The sequence below is a fragment of the Thamnophis elegans genome, chromosome 8 (genome assembly GCF_009769535.1).
Source record: "Thamnophis elegans isolate rThaEle1 chromosome 8, rThaEle1.pri, whole genome shotgun sequence".
NCBI lineage: Eukaryota > Metazoa > Chordata > Lepidosauria > Squamata > Colubridae > Thamnophis > Thamnophis elegans.
In genome coordinates, this window is record NC_045548.1 from 4325935 (window position 1) to 4346546 (window position 20612).

General features: G+C 44.3%; 1 protein-coding gene across 1 annotated transcript in view; it reads right to left on the bottom strand.

The window, feature by feature from the left end:
* DUSP22 (dual specificity phosphatase 22) overlaps positions 1-20023 on the bottom strand; it is a 42125-nt gene extending 22102 nt beyond the window's left edge. Inside the window, exons 1-3 of the mRNA XM_032223294.1 lie at positions 19856-20023; positions 7700-7733; positions 2132-2214 (exon numbers count right to left, since the gene is read on the bottom strand). Of these exons, the coding sequence (XP_032079185.1) occupies positions 2132-2214; positions 7700-7733; positions 19856-19876 (138 nt within the window). The 5' untranslated portion in view covers positions 19877-20023. The remainder of the gene's footprint in view (positions 1-2131; positions 2215-7699; positions 7734-19855) is intronic.
* Between the last annotated feature and the right edge of the window lie 589 nt (positions 20024-20612).

Below are 20612 nucleotides of genomic sequence, written 5' to 3' on the forward strand. Positions count from 1 at the left end.
ATGTCCTTAACATGGAGCAAGACGCCTCAAAGTGATAGAATCACATCGCATAAATTGTAGGGAATGAATCGTAAAGGGAGAGTGGCATCTCTGTATTTTATTTATTGATTTACTGATTTACTGATTTACTGATTTACTGATTTACTGATTTACTGATTTACTGATTTACTGATTTACTGATTTACTGATTTACTGATTTACTGATTTACTGATTTACTGATTTATTTATTTATTTTATTTATTTATTTTATTTAATTTATAGGCCGCCCAATCCCGAAGGACTCTGGGCGGCTTAGAAAAAAGGGGAAGAAAAGAGAAGGAAAATAAAAAGAATGGTTTAAAATTCACAACACACATTCGTTCTAATCGGGGCTGGACCTTAACACTAAGGTCAACAGCCCCAGGCCTGCCGGAACAGCCAGGTTTTAACGGCTTTCCCGAAGGCCGTGAGAGTTTTAAGTTTGATATGCTGGATGCAAACCTCACATGGAAGTTAGACAGCATTAACTTATCATGATGTGGCTATGATTGTGATGGCGAACTGACGGCACGCGGAGCCATTTCTTGGGGCACGCGAGGCGTTGCCCTATGTCAGCTCCAGCGCACATGTGCGCGCTGGCCAGCTGATTTTCGCCTTCATTTTTTGGGCAGTTTTTCAGCCTCTGGAGGCTTCAAAAAAGCCTCCTGAAATTTGTGCGGGAGGCACAAAAGGTAAGTTGTGGGTCAGCCCAGCACATCTATAGCAAAAGCAGTTAGACTTATATACCGCTTCATAGGGCTTTCAGCCCTCTCTAAGCGGTTTACAGAGTCAGCATATCACCCCTACAGTCTGGGTCCTCAGTGAGTTTCGGATAGAATTAGCCACCTTATTCAACTGGCCTCTTTCAAGGCATTTCCAGGCTGATAGGCCTAATTGGGGCCATCTCCAAGACATCTTAGCAGAGGGGCTCAAGCCTTCCGAGGTAGTGGACTCTCCCCCCCCCCAACATCTAGCTCTCCTTCTGGAACCTCGTTCTTAGAACAAACTAAGGAGAGATCTGGCTTACCTTGAAAGGCCTGCCCTGGCTTCAACCCCTCCCAAAGGCACATGTGCATGTGCAGGGGGCAAGGCGGGGGGGTGGGTTAAATTATGGGGTAGGCACATCAGCGCGCATGATAGCATGCATGCTCATGCTTTTGACACCTGAGGCGAAAAAGCTTCGCCATCACTGGACTATGACATTAGACCAGGGGTGAAATCCGTGACCCAACAAACGCACGCACAACAAAAGCGTGCCGACAAAACCGCAGTGAAAAACCCGCGATGTCATAAACGCGCCAACAACGCGCCGACAAAAGCGCGCCCACAAAAGCGCGATTTAAGTTAAGGTAAGGGTTAGGGTTAGGTTCAGGGCTAGGTTTAGGGTTAGGGTTAGGGTTATTAGGTTGTTATTAGTTGTTTGTTGAAGGCGCGCTTTTGTCAGTGCGCTGTTGTTGGCCCGCTTCTGCGCTCATTCATCGGAGCGATTTCGACCTCGTGGTTTTCTCGCCACGGTTTCGTTGGCGCGCTTTTGTCGAGCGTGCATTTGTCGGTGAACCGGTGAAATCCACTTACCTTTGCTACTGGTTTGGTAGCAATGTGAGCACAATTTGACCCCTAGAACCTTCCACGCATGCGCAGACCGTCAAATTGACGTCCAGGAGGGTGGGCGGAGCCTGCTATTGAGCACGCCTACAAAGGTAAGCGAACAGCGAGGGGGGAATCCGCTGTGCTATGCAATTTAGATTAATATAAATTGCACAGCTGATTGTCCAGAAAAACCGGTAGCATTTTTTTTTTTACTACTGGTTCAGGTGAACAGCTGGCATGTTTTTACCGGTTCAGACAAACCGGTCCGAACCGGTAGCATTTCACCCCTGCATTAGACTCATTTGACCAGATCGATGGAAAAACAGCAATCGGAATTCTTGAGAAAAAGCCCACTTCTTGCACCTACACAACCATTCTTTAACAATTTCCTCCTTCCTCTTAATTCGTAGCTCATTAAAGAAATAGCCCTAAATTAATATTGTACCAATGCTAAAATAGCATTTTCCTTCTTATTTCTACTGAAACCACATTGGTTTAAGTTTTGTAAGTTTCTTATCCTACCTCCAACATGGGCCGAGCAGTGTCATGGATTGAAAGAATGTGTGTGATGTTATTCTGTTTTAGTTGTTCGGTGTCACGAGCATCTGTAACAAAGAGGAGACAAAAGAAATAAAATCATCAGCTGCACGTATCTTGTTTCTTGTAAGCATCCAAGAAATATTGAGACATCTTCCTCTAGTGTAACGTACCGCTTTGGATTGTTATGAAAGTAGATATGGAAGTATCATGGTAACCAGTGGTGGGATTCAGCCGGTTCGCACCTATTCGGGAGAACCGGTTCGTAACTTTCTAAGCAGTTCGGAGAACCGGTTGTTGGAAGAAATCTCCTTTTGGTTTTTCCCACTTTGCAGGGCTAATCCTGTAAGGAAGGCAGGAAGGAAACATTCTGGTGGTGTTTCTAGCCTAATCTTTATTGCCCTGCTTACAGAAACTGCCTCTCCGGTTAACCCTTCTTACATTGTAACAGCTAAGGCAAAATGCTCATCGACCTGAGTAATGTTGAGTTGGCCACGCCCGCACTGTCACATGACCACTAAGCCCCGCCTACCCACCTGGTCATTAGGACAGAGAACCGGTTGTTAAATTATTTGAATCCCACCACTGATGCTAACCTATTAAGGTCATGGAAGGTGAACTCCAAATATAATTTGAAGGTGTTTTGATTTTTTGATCCTATGAAATTGATAGAATCAGAAAACATGATTTATTATAAGGTTTGCCACCATGATTAGGCGGGATTCTAGCATTATTAAAGGTTACCAGAAATGTTTCGAATTTCACATACTTATTTGCAAACTCCTCTGTGTTTTACAAAGCTCAAAATTTACATTTAATTGAAAAAAACACATTCAACAGCTTATCCCTCCATCACACCTCTCTCTACAATAGAAAAAGCTGCTTAAACATAGATAGTCAGAGATTTTTTTTTTTTTTTCTGCTGAAGGGAAAATCCCTGGCTTCTCCCATTACGAACGACTAGGACAAAGCCAACTGCTCTGATGACCACATTAATCCCTGAATCAAAATAATCTGATTGATCTTTTTAATCTTTTGCTATTTTTTTAAAAAAGAGTAACATTTATTTTCAAAATTAGTACCGTGTGAATTTTATGTCTTGAGGGGGAAAACAAATCTAGATTAAGACCCAGTTTAATAGCTTGCCTGGTGTAGCTACTGGGGGGAAAAAAGCTGCATCAACATTAATTCTAAAGAAATTGGAAAGTTTCTCCTGCAATACTTTAGGGCAGTATTTCTCAACCCCAGCAATTTTAAAATGTGGTTGACTCTAACTACTAGAATTCCCCTTGCTTCTAGCCACAGCTGCTTGTTCCTTGAGCAAAACTCTTCAGGAAGATTGCAAAAAATAGAGAAAAGTCTGCTCAGGTATGACCCATCCAATCCAAAAACAGAACACAGGTAATTCTTGACTTGCCATTACAATTAGAACCAAAATTTTGGCTACTAAGTGATGCCGTCATTAAATGAGTCATCGCATGACCAGATCCAATTTTATTATGTTTTATCCATGGATATTAATATTAGCAATATAAACCACCCTTTCTAAGCAGTTTACAGAGTCAGCATATTGGCCCCAAACAATCTGTTTTCCTCATTTTACCGACATCGGACGGACGGAAGGCTGAATCACCCAGGTCAGGATCGAAGGAATCGAACTCCTGGCCATGTGAACAGAGTTAGCCTGCAATGTTGCATTCTAACCACAGTGCTACCACCACTCTATATTAAGGGAATCACATGTCGTTAAGTCATTGTTTCTCAACCTTGGCAACTTGAAGATGTCTGGACGTCAACTCCCAGAATTCCCCAGCCAGCGAATGCTGGCTGGGGAATTCTGGGAGTTGAAGTCCGGACATCTTCAAGTTGCCAAGGTTGAGAAACACTGTGTTAAGTGAATCATAGCATGTAAATTTGGCTTCTCCAATTAACATTGCCTGCTGGCTGGGGAGTTCCCAAACCATGATTATGTAACTGCAAGATGCTTCAACCATTATCAATGCAAGCTTTCTGCCAAGGGCCCAAATTGCAATCATGGGACTGCATGATGGTGGGGGCGATGGTTGTAACTCTGAGGATGGGTTTTAAGTAACTTTTTTTCCAAGGGTCTCATATAAGAGGACCTTAACAGGAACTCCTTTACAGAATAATCTTCATGAACTGTGGGCATTGCTCAATTTCCTTTTACCAGATGTCTTTAATTCTGCAGAGGATTTTGACTCATGGTTTGATACTAAAAATTGTCTTGGTGATACGGGCTCTACATGGGGCTGCCCTTGAAGAGCATTCGGAGCCTTCAGCTTGTCCAGAATGCAGCCGCGCGAAGCAATTGTGGGTGCACCTCGGTACACCCACGTTACACCTGTCCTCCGTGAGGTGCACTGGCTGCCTATTGGTCTCCGGACGTGCTTCAAGGTGCTAGTCGTTACTTTTAAAGCCCTACATGGTATTGGACCTGGGTACTTGAGAGACCGCCTCCTGCCAATCACCTCCCTACGACCAATTAGGCCTCCTCCGAATACCATCAGCTAGCCAATGTCGACTGTCGACCCCTCAGGGGAGGGCCTTCTCTGTGGCCGCTCCGGCCCTCTGGAACGATCTCCCCGTGGAGATCCGGACCCTCACCACCCTTCCGGCTTTCCACAAAGCCACTAAGACCTGGCTGTTCCGGCAGGCCTGGGGCTGATGAGTTCCCAGCCCCACTTGAATTGTTGCGACTGTTGCTCTGTTTTTAACTTGTTTGTTTTGTCTTTTGTTGTATCCCCCCTTCCCCCCCCCCCGCTTGTTAGCCGCCTTGAGTCCCCCGGGATAGGGCGGCATACAAATGGAATAAATGAAATGAAACATCAAACTGCTTTTGAATAAATAATCATAAATCAAGAACTAGTAGATTGTCACACAGAAAGGTACACTGTCATGCTGGGCTTCAATTATATACAGACCATAATAGGCTCCACTCAATGGAAGAGAAAGAACTTTTAACTACAGTTCCAGTTCTATATGTGTACCTGAGCATCATCTGTATGTTTAATTTAAACATGAAGAGTAAATTCTCTATTTCATACAGATGCGCAAATGGAATATTAATTTTAACATTCACTAAGAAATTATGTTAATTCTGATATTCAATACCAGACTGACAAAACGAATCACTTATTCATATATTGGCTATTTGTGGGGGGGGCAACGTATTTTATTTTTACTTCCAAGTTATTTATATATTACCTCTGTTAGGAATGGCTCAAGAGTATATCAGGGGTCATTTTATACAAAGAAATGAAGTAGTAAGACTGGAGAACTTCATTAAGTGCTGCCTTTTGCCATAGACACAAACAAATGTGTTTTTTTTTTTAAAAAAAAAAGATAAGCTATATTTTGGTTTTCGTAACTACAGAAGGAAAGATATAAAAGAACCAAAGTGAGAAACAAATACCAGGTCTTGGTTTCGTGACACTGACTTTAAGCTCATATTGCAAAGCAAATTTCTTCGCAGTATGATTCCACTAAGTTTCAGATGAGATTGTGTGCATCAATCCAGTCTCTGTTTCTTACAGACACAAACCTTCATCTCCCCTCTGTTGACAAATCCAAGTTTACCCATCTCCCATTTGATCAGGGGTGGGTTTCAACCGGTTCGTGGCGGTCCCCGCGAACCGGTTGGTCGGCGAACCCGGAAGTAAGTAACTTCCAGGAACGGCGAAGGGCCCACCCGCCCGCCCGCGCTCCTTACCGGTCTTTGAAATCTTCTGCACTTCCACGCAGGCGCATGGCACATACAGCGCCTGCGCAATTCTCCGCGAGCAGCTGGAGCATCGTGCAGGCGCTAAGACGCATGCATGAACTGCGCGCATCCACGAGGACGCCGCCGCCCCGTTCCAACCGAACTGGTTGGAATGGGATTAGCAACCCATCCCTGCATTTGATGCAATGTTTAGCTTCAGAAAAGTGGCCATTCGCATTATTTTTTTCATTCTATTGCCTATAGTCTAACAAAGGCCTAAGGAGAATTCTTAACGAGAGGGAAGAGCATGACTTAGCAATTATGTTAATCATTCGGATGTCATGCGTGCAAAATGTAATGCATTTGGGGGTTTCTGATGAAACAGGAACACCATGTCAAAAGTATGATCTGAAGTGGTGCACTCTCGCCCGAGCTGAGATGCACCGTTCAACAGCATGGAACTGTGCTTTTCAAAGGAATAACCTCCAATTCTCTCTTCTCTCTTCGTTGTGTGGTTAACCTTCAAAGGCCCGCTACTCCAACACGCCACTTCTCTGATGTAACTTTGAACAATTAATTCAGCGAAGTAGGATCGAGGGGCTGTCATTTCATTTCTGTCTCAGAATCGAAAAGGGAAGGCTGAAGCAAATGGGAAACGCATCCATATTTCATCTTTTAAGAGACCAACAAAGCAGTTTCAAATTACGAAACCACAACTTAAACTGAATTAAAGTAGTTTTGGTCCCTTCACCTTCTCCTACAGCTTTCGCTTCTATTTTCAGTCTGGATGAAGGGGTTCTGTCTAAACCATGAGGAATATGAAAGACGGCCAATTGAAGCAAAGTAGCTTCACAAGCCAAAGTTTGAAGTCGTTTTACTTGGGTAAATGCTGTTTAAAATTAACCAATCTTGTCCAGAGTTGGGCCGTAAAGGGCATTAAAAAGACAGCGTTCCTCAGAAATGGCTGGAGAAACTGAAGACAGAGACAGCATGTGAAATGAAGGCTGAGCATTTTCTAGCTGCAGTTTCTGATATTCGCAGAAGAAATGAAACTGTCCCCCTTTTAACTCTGAAACTAAAGTTTAATGGAAATTATAAAGTGAAATTATTTTCCTTCTGACATGACTTTTGCGATGGTGCAACGTTCAAAGGGGCTAACAGGAATGTGGGTTTCTATCTATTTAGATTTTTCAGGTTCTGGAACTAAGTGTGAAACAGCAACTATTGGGCCGGGGAGAGGACAGCCTGGAAGTGCCAAATCTCCCCTAGGAAAATAACAGTTAACAAGAAGTGAATAGCTGCAATAATAAAGGATCTATTTTGAAAAGGAAGTAAGGGCTCTAGATAAGGGGGAGCAAATGGCATTTCCCTGGTCCAATTTTTCTTTCTCAAGAAGATACACCGTACTGCATGCAGATCCCAAAAGGTCTGAATTTTTTTATTTTTTAGCAAAATCAGACTTTTGCCTATTGAATAAGTGTTTACAAACTTGGCAACTCTAAGACTTGTGGACTTCAACTCCCAGAATTCCTCAGCCAACCATGCTGGCTGGGGAAATCTGGGAGATGAAGTCTTAAGCTTGCCAAGTTTGGTGAGCCCTGCTATAGAATATTAGCCCTTGAAGCTAAGATAATTTTTAATTTTATATTTGTTATTTCAAACTGCTTGCAAAACCGATCAGAATGACACCCCTATTTCTTTCAAATGTCAAACAGAGCCATTGTCCTTTGGGAGGATTAAGCATAAGGGGATAGAGTTGTAAACCCCCAGCCCCAATGCTAGGGATGCAATGCAGAGTATTTTTCAAAAGCCACTAATAAAACTCATCTTACCTTTATAATTTCCAAGGAACAAACCAGGAAGTATCTGTCAGAGGAACAAAATAATATCAAATGTCAATCTTTTGTGGTAACATGGTATGACGCAGTTCGATTTGCATACAGAATGGAACATAACATCACACTATTCAAGCAGAGTTAAGTTTTACATTCTATTTCTCAAAACATTCCCACACTGTATTTTTACACTTAAATGGGATGTTTTATTATAATGTCCTGTAGTTTAAGAACAGTGTAAAAAAGAAATAATTCTCCAAACATGGGGTTGATCTAGATTGTCAAAGGTTGTAAAATGTGTCTTGCTAGATGTTCTACTTACAGTCCAAAACATTTGAGGGTTAGAAGATTACCAATCAAAGAGAATATTTGTAGCTCAGGCGGGGTTCAACAGTTAGATTAATTGCTCTGCCTCTAAACTGACATATGTTATTTCTAAATTGGTTTGCTTCTATATTTCTGGACTCTATACAGTATAAAAATTCTTAGAACAAGACAAGGAGACGTGGCTGGGAGCTCCATTCCCAGTTTTATTCTTGGTCTTACCCACCACAGCAATCATGTTGTGGAAAAGACAAATTGCCTCATTGTTCATCGCACACTCACAAAATTTTAAATTTAGCCCACTGGACTCCAAAAGGTTGCAAACCACAATGGGAGCCAATAGAAAGGAATTTCCGATTTTTCCAACATACAGGTAGTCCTTGATTTATGGGTTCCACCACAAAACCGTGCTCGACTAAACCGCGTCTGACTAAACCGCGTAGCTGACATCATCAACAGGGCAACAACAGCGCGGAGACAGAAGCACGCTGTAAACCCTAAACCTAAAATTAACCCCTAAACCTAAACCTAACCCCCCTAAACCTAATCCTAAACCTAACCCTAAACCTAACCCTAACCCTAAACCTAACCCTATACCTAACCCTTAACCTAACCCTAAACCTAACCCTAACGCTTAACGTAACCCTAAACCTAACCCTAACCCTTAACCTAACCCTAACCCTAACCCTAAACCTAACCCTTAACCTAACCCTAACCCTAACCTTAACCCTTAACCTAACCCTAACCCTAACCCTAACCCTTAACCTAACCCTAACCCTAAACCTAACCCTTACCTTTATGTGAATCGGCTTGCTTTAAAAGCGCTTTTTAAAGCGCCCTTTTTTCTCCGCGGTCGTATTTGTCACGCTGCTGATGACGTCAGGTACGCGCTTTAACCGGGCGCGCTTTAGTGGACCGCGGTTTTGACGGGTCACGGATTTATGACCCACAACTGAGCTCAAAAATCCCACCGCTAAGCAAGACGCTTGTTAAGTGAGTTTTGCCCCGTTTTACAACCTTTCCCACCACCGTTGTTAAGGGAATCACTGCAGGGATTAAGTTAGTAACCAAGTTGTTCAATGAACGTGGCTCTTCCCCCCCCCCCCATTGACTTAGCTTGCCGGAAGACATCTGGGAAGGTTACAAATGATGACCACGTGACACGGGACAGTACATCACCATAAATACATGCCACTTCCCAAGGGCCCAAATTCTGATCATGCGGGATGATGCAACAGTCATAAGTGTGAAAAATTGTCATGTCACTTTTTTCCAGTGCCATTTTAACGTTGAACGGACATAAAGGAACGGCTGTAAGTCAAGGACTACTTATAATCATCTGGAAGTCTAGCATGCTGGATGCTGCTTAGGAAGATCACCCAAAATGAGATTGGAGCGTGTGCTCAAGGAACATTGAACTTATTTATTTATTGGTTTGGTTTGGTTTATTGGATTTATATGCCGCCCTTCTCCCAAAGGACTCAGGGCGGCATACAACATTAATAAAAAACACATATTACAAAAGTTAAAAAAATTAAATAGAACATCCAAAACAAACCCAATTAGCAGTTCGACTTATATACCGCTTCATAGGGCTTTCAGCCCTCTCTAAGCGGTTTACAGAGTCAGCATATCGCCCCCACAGTCTGGGTCCTCATTTCACCCACCTCGGAAGGATGGAAGGCTGAGTCAACCTTGAGCCGGTGAGATTAGAACCGCTGAACTGCAGATAACAGTCAGCTGAAGTGGCCTGCAGTACTGCACCCTAACCACTGCGCCACCTCGGCTCTTATTTAAGATTAACAATAACTTTTTTTAAAAAAAAATCGATTAAAATTAACAATAATCAATCATTTATTTTGTTTTGTTCAGGCCAGGCTGGCTTGCTGGAAAAGCCAACTTTTTAGGGTGCGTCGGAAGGACCGGAGGTCGGGGATTATACGAAGCTCCGGGGGGGGCAGCTCATTCCAGAGAGACTTGTATGCTGCCCATTTTGCCTAGAGCAGTGATGGCAAACCTTTTCGGCACTGAGTGCCAAAAACAGAGCCCGCTCACCTGCCTGCCACACGCTCATCTGGGACCTGGGAGAGGAGATGCCCAGAGGGCACGCCTGCACCGGAAAACGCACTTATGGTTTCCAGTGGGCGCATGCGGGGGCTGGCCAGCTAAACTTCCGGTTACTGGTGCACATGTGCCCATGATGATGAGTTGGCGCATTCTCCCAGCGGAAAACGGAAGGGCAGCTTTTCCAGTTTCCGGCACTGCTGAAGGCTAGCGGATTGTCGTATGCACATGTGCACAGGGAAACCCAGAAGACGAGCAGGCGAAACCGCGCGTGCCAGGCGACATGGCTTCACATGTTACTTCAGGCACGCGTGCCGTAGATTCACCATCACAGGCCTAGAGGTTACCACGCTCCGGTTTTTTAAATTTTGAAATGTTGGCAGGCATGGAAAAGCCTAAACTCAAAAAGGAAACCGAGGACCAGCTTTGCAGAGATCTTCCCTTCTTTAACCCAACATACCAAAAAGCCTACCAGCTTCCACAAAAACCACTGTCAAAATTTAGCTCGCCAGTCATGATCTTTCCCAAGTCGGCTCCTTTGACCATGGGAAAGAAGGAGGCAGGAAACTTGTTCATCATTTCAGGAATGCAACCCCGTACAGGATATCTGAGGTAGGACGTTTCCCGGGAATACTATGCCTTGTAGATGGTGATAAATCAGCGACATGTGGCAAATGCCTGTGTCAAAGCAGTAGGAGATTCTCTTTGGTTTTTACTTTGTTGTTTTTTAACAGCTACTAAACTAAACTGCCGGCAGAATAGTTCTTAGGATTGACGGCTATTCGGCTATTAAAACAAAAATATCTCTCTTTGGAAGTCAGCAAGCATATAATGGCCTGTTTATTTGCAAATAGAATAGGCTAGAATTCTTTAGAATAGAATAGAATTCTTTAGTGGCCAAGTATGATTGGACAAGTGGTGGGATTCAGCCGGTTCGCACTTATTTGGGAGAACCGGTTGGTAACTTTCTAAGCAGTTGGGAGAACCGGTTGTTGGGAGAAATTTTTTGTTTTTTTCCACTTTACAGTTTCTTAGTGTCACCCATCCATGGACTAAGCAAGTCTTCATTAGTGTGAGATGTTTACTTTCTTCTCTGTTTACATTAATAATCACAATTCTCTCAAAGTTGCTTTTTTCAAAAGGCAACTGGAGTTTGGTTTTCCTCGAAGACATTTCCCTTCTCATCCAAGAAGCTTCTTCAATTCTTCAGAACAGAACTGGAGAAGCTCCTTGGATGAGAAGTGAACCGTCTTCAAGGAAAAAAACAAAATCCATTTGCCTTTTTTTGGGGGGGGGGGAGAAACACCTTTGGGACAGCCATGACTTAGATGATTGATAATCTCCATAGACAATCATGATTCGCCAATTACAAAGATAAAAAAAAGACAAAAATCTCCTTCATACTACCTATAATTAAATGAAACAAACTGCTACAAGGCATAACAAAATAGATATCGGAAGAGATAGCAGTGGCCGCCAGGAGATTTACAGTATGGCTGAAGAAAATTATATGTGTCCACCAGTGGTGGGATTCAGCCGGTTCGCACCTATTCGGGAGAACCGGTTGGTAATTTTCCAGGCAGTTCGGAGAACCGGTTGTTGGAAGAAATCTCCTTTTGTTTCTTTCCACTTTACAGGGCTAATCTTGTAAGGAAGGCAGGGAGGAAACATTCTGGTGTTGTTTCTAGCCTCATCTTTATTGCCCTGCTTACAGAAACTGCCTCTCCGGTTAACCCTTATTACCATTGTAACAACTAAGGCGAAGCGCCCATCGACCTGAGTGACATTGACTTGGCCACGCCCACATGATCACATGACCACCGAGCCCCGCCTACCCAGCTGGTCATTAGGGCAGAGAACTGGTTGGTAAATTATTTGAATCGCACCACAGGATTGGACACACAAGGAATAATAATATGGAGCCATTTAGCCCTTGTGGTTGTCATTTCTACTACCACAAAAAACAGACCTTGTTACCAATCCTAAATTCCTTTACCGCATCCTTGCCACTCTTTCTTCTTGAGCATGGCTTATTTTGGGGATTGCTCCCACATTCTCATGGCATAGCATGCCTGGAGACAAGCACCCGACAATCTTTTGGGGAAAAAAGTAGAACAGGAAAGAGGTCCTTTCAGCAAACAAACGAACAAAAAAAAACCTTGTATGTGCTATTAAAATACCAAAGAATGATGAGCATATGCAGATATTAACATGTAGGTGTTACAGCAATAGCCAAAAATCACTTTAGATCAAATGACCAATATCAAGGTACTTCAATACATCCGTGACCCGCCAAAAGCGCGCACGACAAAAGCGCGAACGTCAAAAGCGCGCACGACAAAACCGCACTGACAAAACTGTGTCGCTAAAACCGCGACGTCATCAATGCGGCGACAACAGCGCGGCGACAACAGTGCGGCGACAGAAGGGCGATTTACAACAGCGCGTCGATTTAGGTTAGGGTTAGGTTTAGGGTTAAGGTTAGGTTTAGGGTTAGGGTTAGGGTTAGCGTTACGTTTAGGGTTAGCGTTACGTTTAGAGTTAGGGTTAGTGTTACATTTAGGGTTAGGTTGAGGTTGAGGTTTACAGCACGCTTCTGTCGCCGCACTATTGTTGGCGCGATTCAGCGCTCATTCATCGGAGCGCTTTAGAACTCGCGGTTTTGTCACCACGTTTTAATCAGGCGCGCTTTTGTCATTCACCCTTTTGTCGGTGAACCCACTACATCCATAGCAGGGCTGCATCCCCACAGTTAAGTGCACTAAAGCTAGATATTATGAAAAGATTTCTAATTTCCCCTTATCCTGTAATAGTAAATTTTTTACAAAGACTCATATTTCAATTGATAACTATTTTTACACTGATCAAATCCTAATGAGCAGATCTGGAAATTACAGACATGGACAAGCAAGGGAGCATACAGATTGTCTTAGGAGCAATAGCAATAGCAATAGCAGTTAGACTTATATACCGTTTCATAGGGCTTTCAGCCTTCTCTAAGCGGTTTTACAGAGTCAGCATATCGCCCGCACAGTCTGGGTCCTCATTTCACCCACCTCGGAAGGATGGAAGGCTGAGTCAACCTTGAGCCGGTGAGATTAGAACCGCTGAACTGCAGATAACAGTCAGCTGAAGTGGCCTGCAGTACTGCACCCTAACTACTGCGCCACCTCGGCATAATACAATAAGGGCCAAAAATATGTCCCTTTACAAAGTTGGGATCCTAGCAGTGATTCAGAGGTAGCTGAAGCCCAAGCCAGCACGACCAATTATGACCTCTCAGAATTCTAGATGAATGACATCAGTTTCCACTTCACTAAACAATTTTACTGTTAATATTGACATTCATAAGAACACTGACAAAGTTCATCAGGGGTATTTATTACTTCACCTCATTTGCAATTCCATTTCTGAAAATCCCAAGCAGCTCAGGGATAATAAATTAAGATTAAAATATGAACAATCAATGCAATCAATATACCAGCAAGAGAGCTCTGATTTGACATCTTTTATTAGACAGCAAGGTCTTCACGTGTCTCCAAATGTTTTCCTAAAGATCTGGAGTTGCAAGACAGGATAGCCCAAATACTAGGAGGCAGAAGAAGGGCGGGGGGAGAAGAGGTGTTGGCTATCCCTATCCAACAGAAGGAATACAAATAATGTGGTCATGTATAGGACTTTGCACTTCTAATCTCGTGTATATATATCTCTGCATTGCCAAACCAAACGAGGATTGTCCAAATCGGACATTGATCATACTGAAGAAGATATCTCTAGATGATTGCTAAAAGTTAGCACTGACTTGATGTCACACAATCAAATCAAACTATAAAGATTTAATACATTAGGAGCCCACCATTATTTAAGCCTGCCAGGTTTCCTGCCCTATCTGACTATTTAAAAAAAATAGCTGTATTACAGGGGTGTCAAATTCAAGGCACGCGGGCCGGATCTGGAAGCAGCGAAGGACCACGGTGCCTCTGTCGGCAAAAACGAAGCTTGGGATGGCCGTGCACAGTCCCACCGAGCTTCGTTTTCAGCTACGACAGCCTCCTGCAGCCCTCTGCCAGCGTAAATGGAGCACACAGCGATTCCAAGCTCTGTTTTCGCTGGCAGAGCGCTAGCAAAACAAACTACTAGCAAAAGTGGATCCCCCCCACCGCAGCTCTGCCCAGGCCACCACAAGCACCCCCAACACGAGTGACATTGAGCTGGCCATGCCCATCCTGGACACACCCACCTGGACAGCCCCCCCCCTCCGTTCTCCGAAGTCAAACACAACCCTGATACGGCCCTCAACGAAATCCCTTGCTGTAGAATGTTGCAAAATTAAAGTACTAATCTCCCATACCACTTTATTTGCAAAGAATGCATGACACAGAAATTATTGGGGGAAAAAACCATGGGTGGCTGAAGGTCAATGCTTGCTTGGAGGTGTGCCCACCTACCCAGGTCATTATTATTATTATTTATTAAATTTATATGCCGCCCAATCCCGAAGGACTCCGGGCGGCTTACAAAGAAGGAAAGAAAAAAGAAAAGAAAATAAGAAAAGGATAGTTTAAAATTCACAACACGCATTCGTTCTAATTGGGGCTGGACCTCAACAATGAGGTCAACAGCCCCAGGCCTGCCAGAACAGCCAAGTTTTAACAGCTTTTCTGAAGGCCATGAGAGTGGGTAAGGTCCGGACCTCTGAGGGTAGCTGATTCCAAAGGGTCGGAGCAGCCACAGAGAAGGTCCTCCTCCGGGGGCCCGCCAGCCGACACTGTCTGGCTGACGGCATCCAAAGGAGGCCCAATCTGTGGGATCTTACCGGCCGCTGGGAGGTATGTGGCAGTAGGCGGTCTTGAAGGTACGCTGGCCCTAAGCCATGTAGGGCTTTAAAGGTAATAACCAACACTTTGAATTCCCTCCGGAGACCAATTGGTAGGCAGTGCAGCTCGCGGAGGACAGGTGTAACGTGGGTGTACCGAGGTACACCCAATATCGCTCGCGCGGCTGCATTCTGGACTAGCTGTAGTCTCCGAATGCTTTTCAAGGGTAGCCCCATATGGAGCGCATTGCAATAATCGAGCCTTGAGGTGACAAGGACGTGAGTCATTTTTTACACAAATGTAAGATGGGGGGGGTATGAGAAAGCATCCTGGGCAATTGTGCGATGTAGAGAGACGTTCGAATTTCAAACTTGGATTTACTCAGGAGTCTGAGACATTTAGTTCACTGAAAATAAGGCAAGTGGAACTAAAGGATTATGTTATTATTCGAGGTGTTCCTTCCACTGAAGAGCATTTTTGCTACACTAACTCCTTTTTCAACTCCTGGGTTGCAAGAGAAATGCTAACCTTAAGACCTCTGCAACTTCCTTTCACTGCAAGATGAATAGCAAAAACATTAACAAGAATTTTGTCTGTTTTTCATCATGAAAACAATGAAGAAGTCTTTTTTTTTTCTTCCTCAAAAGGAATGTGGGTGAGATTTTTTTTTGCTGCTACGGGACCCACGGCAGTTCAAGGTGGGACACTTGATTTTTCCTTATTCTCAAGTATCGCAGTCGAGCTTCAAAATGTTTTTGATGAGGGTTTCAGGAAATGAAAATGATGATGGCATGGAAGAACCCTTACGTCTTCTAAGCACAATAATTTGGGTGATAGGCACGTACGTATTTCCTGCATTTACACTACAATCGAAATGGGAAACATTCACAACGTGCCATCACACTTAATGTAAAGCCTGCTCGGAAGTAAACACTGCCACTAGGAAAATTTAGAGAATAGAAGAGGATGGTTTTGGCTGGAAGCTATGAAAAGACAGCAAAATACAGATAAGAAAGATGCCCAGTTCAGAATGGCAAGAGGAAAAAAAACAGAAAAATGATGAGTTGGTTTGAAGAGAGAGATGATGATGATACATGATTAAAACATCTAATAAATATTTGTATATAGGACAACTGGGGAATGACAGTAAATCAGTAATGTATCACATTTTGGTACATAGCATAAAACAGCCCCAAGTCTGATGCTTGGCCTCATTTTCCTTAGTTTATGGAAATTGCAGTGCCAAACCTAGCTATTGTTTTTTTTTTTGTGCCAAGATTGCCCGTGTAAACCAAAGGGAAGGCACCCAGCTGCCTTTGACTTTATATTTATTTCTACGATTTATAGGCCGCCCAATCCCGGAGGACTCCGCGCGGCTTACAACGAAGAAAAAAGTAATAAAAAATGAAAGTAAAAACAGGTTAAAATCAGCACACATACATTCGTTATGATCGGGGCTGGACCTCAACAATGAGGTTAACAGCCCCAGGCCTGCCGGAACAGCCAGGTTTTAACAGCTTTTCTGAAGGCCATGAGAGTGGGCAAGGTCCGGATTTCTGGGGGTAGCTCGTTCCAAAAGGTCGGAGCAGCCACAGAGAAGGCTCTCCTCCAGGGAGCCGCCAGCCGACATTGTCTGGCTGACGGCATCTGAAGGAGGCCCACCCTGTGGGATCTCACAGGCCGTTGGGAGGAATGTGGCAGTAGGCAGTCTCGGGACTTTATAGCATCTTATTGGGCAAGATGAGCTCTGCCATCCTCTGGCGTCAAGGTGGCGCAGTGGTTAAATGCAGCACTGCAGGCTACTTCAGCTGACTGCAGTTCTGCAGTTCGGCTGTTCAAATCTCACCGGCTCAGGATTGACTCAGCCTTCCATCCTTCCGAGGTGGGTGAAATGAGGACCCGGATTGTTGTTGGGGGCAATATGCTGACTCTGTAAACCGCTTAGAGAGGGGCGAAAGCCCTATGAAGCGGTATATAAGTCTAACTGCTATTGCTATTGCTATTGGAGTAAGTAGGAAGCGATCCAGCAGAGCCTGTGATGCTGAAGAGCATCTAATCTAAAATCAGGCTAAGGTTAAACAACCTGGAGACCAAAAGAGAGGGTGTGAAGGGAAGAATGTGAGCGAATGTCTCTCATTCCACTCTACGTAGGTTCTAAGAGCTACATAGAGTGGCATTACCGATTGGTCAGACCCAAGGCAGGAACAAACAATACACAGATGATCCAAGCACCAATTGTGGCAACAGCAGCTGTTTGCAAGCTCTGGAGGCTGTCCGGGTCAGTAAGGGGAAGGAAGTAAGCCTCTCCGGCTTAAGAACAAAGGGAGTTTTGAAAATTGAAGTAATCCCACCAGATGATTTCTCTTCTCCAAACCATATATAGCTTTAACCAAAACATAAGACTCAGTTGACCAACTAAGGCAACTTATGAAGGCCAAATCAGATCCAGGGGCATATAAATCTGCAGTTTAGCACCTGATTTTCATCAGACCTTTACATGCTGTCTTGGTGCCAAGCCAAGCTCTTAGCTACTGTCATTGAACAAAAATATGGGCAAGCCCCCTCACTCACCAAGGAACTTCCTTTTCTCATTCCAAGTTGACCCTAAGTACAATAGGGCAACTGTTAAAACCTAACCTTTGTTCTTATGCCAAGACGCCCCATGTATTACAAAAGGGAAGTATCAAAGGGGATGAGGTTTGTTGTGGTCACACCCACTTCCCCTATTGTGCCCCACTCACACCTTGCAATGAAGTCATCACAACAACTGAGCTTAACACACACAGCCGAACAATACATTCAAGCTATCCCCTGCTTCCTCTCCAAATCTTATAGGCGAATCAAATTACGATTGCATGGACAAGTTGAAATTTAGAACGAAGAAGGGTTTCACCCTAACCATCTGCAGATATGTAGCTCAAACCTCATTTCTAAAATCTGTGCATTTAGTTCTGGAGGAGGAATTCAATTTCTTACAGTCAAATCAGTTACATTATTTCTGTCTTTCATCCATTTGTATGTGGATAAGCAGGAAATTAACGGTGTGTGTGGGGGGGTTTTCACCAGTGGTGGGTTTCAAAAATTTTTTAGAACCTCTTCTGTAGGCGTGGCCTGCTTTGTGGGAGTGGCTTGCTGGCTATGTGACTGGGTGGGAGTGGCTTGCCAGCCATGTGAACGGGTGGGAGTGGCCAACTTGTAAAATGTGGTGAAACTCACTTAACAACGCTCTTGCTTAGCAACCAAAAAGTTGGCTCAGAAACTCTGACATTTGAAGCACGCAAGTCTTAAAGCTGTCAAGTTACAAGATCCTTGCACCCCTAACTCTTTAGAAAAAAACAAAACCCAGGGGTGTTCAAACTTGACAGCTTTAAGACTTGTGGACTTCAACTCCCAGAATTCCTCCTCTCGCTCTTCATCTGGATGATGTGCGAACAGACGGGTGGGGGGAGGGAGGGAGCTAGAACCGGTTCTAAACGGCACTGTAGATTTGTGGAACCTCTTCTATAGAAGAGGTTAGAACTGGCAAGAACCCACCCCTGGGTTTCACCTTCATAAGCTTGCACCACTAGCAGTTCTATTGTTCAAACATCAAGAATTTCATAAAATGAATAAAATCTAGAGCTCTAATACAGTGTTTTTCAACCTTTTTTGTGCAAAGGCACACTTTTTTCATGAAAAAAATCAAGAGGCACACCACCATTAGAAAATGTTAAAAAAATTTAACTCTGTGCCTATATTGACTATATATAAAGTAATTTTCCCACGGCACACCTTACACTATGTCACAGCACACTAGTGTGCCGCGGCACAGTGGTTGAAAAACACTGCTCTAATATAAGAGACAACTTTAAGACTTGTGGACTTCAACTCCCAGAATTCTCCAGCCAGCTCCAGCGGAGCTTTGCCCCGTTTAGGGACTTTCCTTGCGACGGTTGTGAAGAGGAAATTGGGCTTCCAGAGCTGAAGAAGCTCCTTGGATGAGAAGGGAAAGGTCTTCAAAGGGAAGGGGGGGGGGGGAAAAGACCCCAGAGAGATACAGTTGCCTCTTGAAAAGCTCCCGAGTTATGCCAGCGATTTAAAGCACCCAGGAAGCCTCGCCCAGCTGTTGACTAGCCCAGCTGCAAGATCTCAAGCCTTTCCGGCTTTCTGATGCAAATGACAATTACTCAACGGGGGAGGGAAGAGGGAGCCTAGGGTTTAACTTTGATTTAAAAAGGCAGAGCTGGAGGCTGCCGAATAAAGCTGGCGCGTCGGGGGCAGCTTTAATGGGGGGGGGGGGCTGTCTTCTATTTTTAGGGCTATCCCCCCCCCCCGCCTTCTAAACCAAGCTATTCTAACACAGGCGGTGCAAACCAACTCCTGCTTCCCAACTCCTAAGATCCACCGTGGATACATCAAAGCCTCCTTGGAAACCCAACACTGGAGAGAGTCCCTTTTGGAACAAGCAAAGCCGTGAATATAAAAAACGGGCGATCCGAACCCACCCGGGAACTCGGCGCAACCCCGATTTCGAATGCACGACAGGCGCCGGGTCTGATTTGCACGTGTGGACGGGCATGGAGGCGGACACGCGTCCTGTATTCAATCTCATTCTCTCTCTCTCTCTCTCACACACACACACACACACACACTCTCTCACTCTCTCTCTCTGTCTCTCTCTGTCTCTGTCTCTCTCTCTCTCTCTCTCACACACACACACACACAAACGGCTTTGCAGCGAAAGGCTAACCGTGATTTGTCGGGTCCTTCCTTGCCCAGCATCCAAGTGTGATTCAGACGTATCCAATTTTGTACCGATGCAAGGCAAGGAAAGGGAAGTGGAGGGGTGGTGGGGTGGGGTGGGGTGGGGGGTGTTCTTTTTTTCCCTGCGGGTCCCACCCCCCCCCCTTAAAACCCTCGCATGCGAGCACAACCCCGAAGATTAAAGCCAAGATAAAGCCGAGTTTACCTTATTCATCCCATTCCCCATGGCTCTAAAAAACGATCTGAAACTTTTAGCACCAGAGGCTGGAAGCGGAATCTATTGAATTAGGAAGCTGCAAAGAATAATAAATAATAAATAAATAAATACTAGGGCGGGGAAACGACGGTATTTACTCTGGTCTGGTCGAGCAATCGCATAGAGAGCAGTGTTTCTCAACCTTGGCAACTTGAAGATGTCCGGACTTCAACTCCCAGAATTCCCCAGCCAGCGAATGCTGGCTGGGGAACTCTGGGAGTTGAAGTCCGGACATCTTCAAGTTGCCAAGGTTGAGAAACACTGGCATAGAGAAGCGATTGTTATTGTTAGCTATTTTTTTGCACCGCAGGAGCTCTAAATAAATAAATATATCTATCTATATATATATATATATCCCGTCCATCAGAATGAACCGGGACTTTCCTCTTTTAAAGTGTCTTTTTTAAAAATATATATATATATATATATATGCGGAATATCCGCCCCTGGATTTCTCTCTGGTTGCAAACCCAGATGAACTAAGTTACAAGTTTACACTGCCAGGAAACAACGTCTCGGGTCAACCCGACCTTTCTGATTTTTATTTTTTTTTCACCACTCCCACGTGTGATTAAAACTCCAGGCGCCGTGAAAATTGCCCCAAATAACACCGCGAACGTTTCTGGGATTGGTAGTTTTGATGCCTATTCGGTGCCTGGCTTCAAGCGGGGGTGGGTGGGAGGGAAAAACTACCGCTCCCGGCATG